The following is a 7,751-nucleotide window of genomic DNA, read 5'->3' as shown; positions in this document are numbered from 1 at the left end:
CTCTTTTCACACCGGTTATGGGTTCACCTCATGTGTATCAAACACAACATCAGAGTGCAAATGCAGCTGAGGGAAGAGCAAAGGCTTGAACTGAAGCCTATTAAAAGTAACACGTCAAAAGGAGGAAGATAGAACATTTTGAAACAACATGTAAGGGTGTGTGTGTGTGTGTGTGTGTGTGTGTGTGTATGAGAGAGAGAGAGAGAGAGAAGTGACACAGGAAGTCAATGAGGTTGTGGTAAACAGACTCTACATACCCATTTGTGTCAACTGAGTGTGATCACAGCGTGATGCTTTGTGCTAAAATGAGAAGACACTTCTGAAACCCCCGGAGAAAGCACCACGTCTTGGTAAGCTCCCTTTATTTTATGTAGTCCATCTTTCCTGAATTTTACTCCACTCATAAACTTTTCATTTGTGCGTCAAGTGCTTTGAAGAGAATGGGAAGTGTAGTACTGTTATTTAGTAGTAAGCAGTAGAAAAATATTACGTAAGTTTATTATTCAGCTGAAGTTTATCTGCCAGTTACTTTTTTGAACATAACTACAGAAAGACTCCCTCTTTCTATACACACACATATAGAAAAGGCCGTGTCTGTCTAAATGGCATCTTTTTGTTCGTTGCACATAGATGGCAGTGCTAACTTCCCCTTTCAGACCTTGTTGTTGGTGAAAGTAACTTTTTTTACTTTGATCCAAATAACGTTCCTGCAGATCTTGTGAAACACTTGTGAAACACCAGTTGTTCTCTTTGTTTTTTTTATCAGAAATCCTATAGCGAGCAAATTTGCTAAGAAACAGACACAAAAGACATGGGGTAAGTTCTGACAGTCTTATGAAGTTATTGCATCATAGGCCTTTCTATGCCAATTTGGATAGTCATGTTGTATAATAAACTGAAATTTGTACTTTTCTCAGATTTTCTTCAGTGCTTTATTGCAAAAATACAAATAAGAGATCAAATAAATCTCAGAGCTTTAGTTTAGTTTTAGTAGAAACGTGCTTTCGTGTTGAGGCATAGTTGACAACTAAGATGTGTGATACAGTATACAAATACCTTTTTTTCTGTTAAAATACATGTATTTACTAGCACATAAAATAATGCATTTATTTAGTGAACTGATAGTATTAGAAAAAATGGTCAGCTAAATGCTTACTATTACAGAATATTATTATAAATTAGAGGAAAGGTGGAATATAGGTCTTTCATGTGCTCTGACTGTCAAAGTTTTAAATATGTCTTTATTTCAGCAACAGTGGTGAGGAAGGAAAACTGCATCGCAGACTTTCTCGAATAGGAAGCAGATCGCAGAGAGAGCCGCCACGACCCCCTCCTCAAACAGAAAAGCCTCCAACGGTGGCTCCTCCAAGACCAGTTGAGACTGCTCCAAAACCTCCAGAACCTGCACCAAAACCAGTTGTAATTCCCCAAAAACCTCCAGTGACTCAAAAGCCCACTGCCCCTCCAAAGCCACAAATACAAGTGTTCCACAGCACAGAGCATGGCGCTGCCATACTCAAGGTAAGAAAAAGACAAGGTGGAAATAAACAGCCTAAAAGAGAAATACAGTGTACTTACAAAGCTTGAATGGTGATTTCACTGCAAATACTATGTATTAATGGCAATTTTTGCCATGTCCCAGGGGTTGGATTGTTTTCGTGGTGATGAGACTCTTTGTGATGTGACTCTGGTACCTGGTGACAGCAGTGAAACTTTCCCAGTCCACAGGGTCATCATGGCTTCAGCCAGTGACTACTTCAAGGCCATGTTCACAGGTGAGTCTTACTAAATCCAGGAGGAGGAGCTTTACTGTCAAACCCTATTAATGTTTTTTATGAAGCCCCTGTGTTTTAATGTGTTACCTTTTTGTGATGTTTCATACACTTGCTTTGATCAGCTGTGTGATCCTGGGTAAGCCTGATCCTGCTATTTATCCATCTCTTGTGTTTTGTGATTATCGCACAAATGGTTAATGGCTGATATCAAATTGATATCACCAATATCGCACAAATGGATATTGGCTGATATTTTTTTAATTTATTGGTATCGGTTGAAATAGGATATTTGATTGTGCGTATTCTGTTTCTGTCAGACCTCTGTTGTGTGTGTCTTGTGTTTCCACGTGCTCCCTGTGTTTCCATGCCCATATTTGGCTTGTTTCCTGTCATCGTTTTATGTGATTAGTAGTTTATTCTGTTCCAGGTGTGTGTTTGAGTTAATTATAGCTGTATAGTTGTATGTACATATGTTTAAACTGTATTATCTGTATTTGAACGTGTTTAATGTTAACTGTATGCACCAAGGGTCTGAGAGTAACGCAATTTCAATTCTCTGTATGTATGTGCCGTACATGTGGAAGAATTGACAATAAAGCAGACTTGACTTGACTTGACTTGATTATGCCTGGTATTTAAGTCCTGTCTGTGTTGTGAGATGCTGTCTGGTCTACTCGTTACCCCCGGTGTTTCTTGTCTGTGAGTTTGCCTTGTCCTGCCCTGTCTTCAGTAAAGTCTATTGTTTGAGTTTACGTCCTCGTCTGTGTGTCCTTGATCCTCCCTGCTGTGTGCACCGTGACAGTTTCCTTATTTTTAACATTATACATTTTTTAAATTAATTGTTGCCTTAAATTGTTTTTAAATTAATTAAGAGATGCTTTTTAGAAACCATAATAATTTAATTGAGCTTAAATGTAATTTAGCAAATATCTGAACTAATATCCATTTTCCCACTGTACACTGTGTCTATAATGACTTGTAACATTTAAAACAATTGATTTCAGTGTTTAGTGTTTTATTTTAAACTAGATGTAGTATTGGTTATACACAAACTTTGATAATCGTTTGAGAAAGCCAAGCCTTAAAGTTTAAAATAGTTTAAAACAAGACGGATGGATGGAAATAATTATTAACTTGAAAAATATAGGCCTTTTATATTTAGGCCCTAAAAAGTTTTATATTTGTAATATTTTGTTCAAACATGTCTCTATTTGTTCAGCATTTTAGTTTATAATTAGGTTACCAACGAAAAGCATTTCCTCTTTGCAGTCTACTTCTCACTGATCCACAGTTTTTTTCCCCCTCATTTCCTCTCCCTTATGGTTTGGCAGGTGGCATGAGAGAGCAGGAGCTGAAGGAGATTAAGCTCCATGGCGTGAGCACAGTCGGCCTGAAGAACATCATCGAGTTCATCTACACATCTCGTGTGAGCCTGAGTCTCGGCACGCTTCAGGACACACTAGAGGCGGCGAGTTTCCTCCAGGTGCTTCCCGTTCTCAGCTTCTGCAACCAGCTACTCAGCAGTGAGGTATAAACCCTTAAAATGTGGTGTTTCTTCTTCTTCTTTTGCGTGAATTATTCATCTGCGTGTGACGTAATATGCCACATTTTCTACATGGCAGATCACTATAGAAAACTGTGTGGAAGTTGAGCGCATTGCCAGGGATCTTCTTCTGGAAGATGTCCAAGAACATGTCCACACATTTGTGTGCGAGAACTTCTCCGGGCTGATGCAGAGCGGCCGCCTCCTGCAGTTGTCCGAGGCGAGCATAAAGTACGCCCTCTCCAGTGATTCTCTGAAGGGTTTCTCCGAAATGGAGCTATACCGCATCGCCCGCTCCTGGCTGTCCCATAAATCCAGTGAACGGCGTTCTGCAGCTTACTCTCTGATGCGCCACATCCGCTTCCCTCTGATGTCCCCTGCTGAGCTCCTCCAGATCTCTCAGGAGGACCAGACTGAAGAAGGAGCAGCGAGCAGAGGAATAGAAGAAGGGGAGCCGTTCATGCGATCAGACACAGCCTGTGTCAACCTCCTCCTGGAGGCCAGCAACTATCAGATGCTTCCCTTCCTCCAACCAGCGCTGCAGACGGAGCGGACCCGGATTCGATCCGATTGCACTCACCTGGTGGTTCTGGGTGGTGTGATGAGGCAGCAGCTGGTGGTCAGCAAAGAGCTCAAGCTATACGATGAGGAAGACGGAGGCAGCTGGAGGTCACTCCAACCTATGGAGGTGCCACGTTACCAGCACGGAGTGGCTCTTCTAGGGGGCTTTCTTTACATTGTGGGAGGTCAGAGCACTTACGACACCAAGGGTAAGACAGCTGTGGACAGTGCGTACAGGTATGATCCTCGCTTTGACCGCTGGTTGCAGGTGGCCTCTCTGAATGAGAAGAGGACGTTCTTCCATCTGAGTGCTCTTAAGGGGAAGCTGTATGCTGTTGGAGGGAGAAATGCCACTGGCGAGATAGGTAAGAACATGTTTTACCAATTATTCTGTACAAAATGTTCTGTCCCGTCTTAAAATACTGTGGAAAAACAGATAACTCTATGTTGTTCAGATTCGGTGGAGTGCTACAACTTGAACAAGAATGAGTGGACTTTTGTTGCACCGATGAGTGAACCTCACTATGGACATGCTGGCACAGTACATGGAGGTCTGATGTATGTGTCAGGTGAGTATCCACCCTGATGTGAGATCAATGTGAAAAGGACATGGATATTATATGTAGTTGTGCATTAATGTGGTAACATCTGTCCTACATAATGAGAGGAGAATTTGTATACTAATTAAATGTGGCTCACAAAGCATGTGGCCTTAATCCACCACAGTTCTCTGCATGAGCCTAATGAATGCACTGCACAAGAATTCTTTCATTACTCTTAAAAAAGAAGAAAACACTTTTTGGAGGTCTCTTAGCAACTTTGCAACCTTCACCTAATGGCAAAGTTCCCAGAGCTAGAATCAAAAGTAACATGAAACAGATAACCAGGAAACAGAGCTGCTTCAAGCTGAACTGGGTCACTCATCTGAGGTTAGACCGCAGCCTAAAAAGGGCACGGCAGGCTTGTTGTGAAACCATGAGAATGCCCGTGCTTGAAGAATCACACAGTATTCAATAAACATTATTGAAAATAATGAAATTTAAAGGGGAAAAAATGAATTTGGGGTAATGGGAAGATAGAAAATTATACAGACACTTTGGGGTCATTTCGACCATGGTTTTTCAAAAGGTAGTGCACTTATTTACCAAAGATATGAAAGTGTCAGTAAAGATCATGATTGAGAAATATGAGACGTGATGTGTGGAAAAACATTATTTATTACTATTATTAATATGTTGGCTGTTTATTAGTACTTCTAAAGCACATATTCTGCATGACCATATTCTACATTCCTAATCTTACCCAATACCTAAACAAAACAACTATCTTACTATTGATAAGCATCATATTAGGAGTTTATTGAGGTAAAAGTCATAGTTAATGGTTTGTTAATAGTGAGAACTGGACCTTAAAATAAAGTGTGACCAAATTATCATTTTATCCACTGTCATTTCCACCACAGATGCTATTAAACACCAAACATCATGTGGTGGAAATGGTGGTGGGACTTGTTTCAGACTTCTCCTGCGATTTATACATTATTGGTGGATTGTTGAGTTCTGTGCAAGTTTTGGCCTCACAGTATAAGACCAAGTTAAAGGTCCTATACTTCAACTTCATAACCACATTCTTTCTGCTGATATGTATTTTTCCGCAAGAATAAAGAATTAGCTTGCTCTAAAAGTTGCATTCACTCTTTATACCATCAGGCGGTATCACAAGAGATGCTTTTCAGAAAGAGCTGCTGTGTTACAACCCCGATAGAGACGTGTGGAGCAGACGAGCAGATATGATGGAGCTTCGTGGTCTTCACTGCATGTGCACCGTGGGCGACCGCCTCTACGTCATAGGTGGAAACCACTTCCGGGGGACAAATGACTATGATGATGTGCTTAGCTGTGAATTCTACAGCCCTGCAACTGACCAGTGGACAGTGGTGGCTCCGATGCCCAGGGGTCAGAGCGATGTGGGGGTGGCCGTCTTTAAGGACCGCATCTATGTGGTGGGTGGTTACTCCTGGAACAGCAGGTGCATGGTGGATATAGTGCAGTGTTATGACCCTGAGAAGGATGAGTGGGAGAAGGTCTTCAGTGTCCTGGAGCCTCTTGGAGGCATACGGGCCTGCACTATGACAGTTCATTGCCCAAAAATTTCAACAGATGAGGCTGAAATACAAGAGTGTCCTCTTTTAACATCCAAAAGCTGAACAGATTTAATATTGCTATTGGCCTTTAAATGTGACATACTGAAATTAGCTTCATATTCAATGATTTGATTACTGTACATGCCACTTTATTAATATCTGAGCTGGGGTAAGGGAAAATAATTTGCTTGTAAAAAAGCAGCTAGTGCACCATTATTTGTTTAAATGTTTAAATGCTGTTCTCTTTCAATACCTGATGGCCACAGTGCTTAAAGGATTAGTTCACTTTTAAAAAAACTTTTGCTGATAATTTACTCACCCCCATGTCATCCAAGATGTCCATGTCTTTCTTTCTTCAGTCGAAAAGAAATTAAGGTTTTTGATGAAAACATTTCTCCATATAATGGACTTCATTGGGACCCAAACGGTTCAAGGTCCAAATGACAGTTTCAGTGCAGCTTCAAAGGGCTTTAAACGATACCAGACGATGAATAAGGGTCTTATCTAGCGAAACGATCGGTCATTTAAAAAATAAATAAAAATGTTTTATAAGCACAAATGCTCGCCTTGCTCTGTTCTGTGATGCGCGTTCATGACGTCACGTAATACGCAATTACGTGGAAAAGGTCACAGTTGACTTAGGCGGAAGTACCGAGTCAGTGTTTACAAATGTGCGGAAGGAGGACCATATACACATATTCAAATGTCTTTGTGTCAGTTTATCGTTTAAAATGCCCATTTCGTGTGCGTATCCTGGGTGTTTTAATATTAAAAAGCCTACTGACTCGGTACTTCCGCCTACCTCAACCGTGACCTTTTCCACGTAATTGCGTATTACGTGACGTCATGAACGCGCATCACAAAACAGAGCAAGGCGAGCATTTGTGCTTATAAAACATTTTTATTTATTTTTGAAATGACCGATCGTTTCGCTAGATAAGACCCTTATTCATCGTCTGGTGTCGTTTAAAGCCCTTTGAAGCTGCACTGAAACTGTCATTTGGACCTTGAACCGTTTGGGTCCCATTGAAGTTCATTTTATGGAGAAATGTTTTCATCAAAAACCTTAATTTCTTTTCGACTGAAGAAAGAAAGACATGGACATCTTGGATGACATGGGGGTGAGTAAATTATCAGCAAAAGTTTTTTTAAAAGTGAACTAATCCTTTAATTTTACATCTCTAAATTATTCTCTTATGTGCAACTTGCTTAAATTACTTTTATATGCTTTGCAAAAAAAATAAAAATAAATAATGAATTAATTTGTTTGGTATCTTTTATATACATTTATCTTAATATAAAATGCCTACTGATTGCATTCGAGAAAAAAAAAATAAATAACTAATATTAATTGATATTGCATTTCTTTATTTCTTTCTTTACTTTTCAAATAAGGGCTAGATAATATACTGTACAGATACATAGGATCATGTAACACAGAAAACATTGTTAATTTTGTATTTAACAATTATACTGTTTGCACTGTAATTTCATCATGGGTAGGCTTTTTTTATTCCTTTATTATTCAGGTAGGACAGTTGCGAGAGGACAAGAAAGCATTTGGGTAGAGAGAGAGGGGCGGGACCGACAGGACCTCAAAACGGGAAGCGAAACTCGGGTCGCTGTGAGTGCAGTTGTGCTGTAGGCGATGACAAGATTTATTTTTTGCATTTTAGCCTTTTATTATGATAGGACAGATCAGAGCTGACAGGAAGCGAAGTGGGAGAGG

The 7,751-nt window shown here is 40.1% G+C and overlaps 1 protein-coding gene across 2 annotated transcripts; it reads left to right on the top strand.

Annotated features, from left to right (window-relative positions):
• Positions 1 to 204: 204 nt before the first annotated feature.
• On the top strand, positions 205 to 6,474 carry LOC306876262 (kelch-like protein 9). Of its 2 annotated transcripts, none has more exons than XM_079427287.1 (8): positions 205 to 350; positions 767 to 816; positions 1,251 to 1,521; positions 1,643 to 1,775; positions 3,107 to 3,303; positions 3,398 to 4,244; positions 4,335 to 4,448; positions 5,589 to 6,474. In XM_079427287.1, the coding sequence occupies exons 2-8, from the start codon at positions 812 to 814 to the stop codon at positions 6,083 to 6,085; spliced, it is 2,064 nt and encodes a 687-aa protein (XP_079283413.1). In that variant the 5' UTR covers positions 205 to 350; positions 767 to 811; the 3' UTR covers positions 6,086 to 6,474. The 2 variants fall into 2 exon arrangements, with proteins under 2 accessions (XP_079283413.1, XP_079283414.1); XM_079427288.1 differs by having other exon boundaries at positions 210 to 350; positions 1,257 to 1,521.
• The last annotated feature ends 1,277 nt before the right edge of the window (positions 6,475 to 7,751 follow it).

The sequence above is a fragment of the Barbus barbus genome, assembly GCF_936440315.1.
Source record: "Barbus barbus genome assembly, chromosome: 10".
Classification (NCBI taxonomy): domain Eukaryota; kingdom Metazoa; phylum Chordata; class Actinopteri; order Cypriniformes; family Cyprinidae; genus Barbus; species Barbus barbus.
Note: the sequence above shows the minus strand (reverse complement) of the source record. Positions and strands in the feature narration are given on the sequence as shown.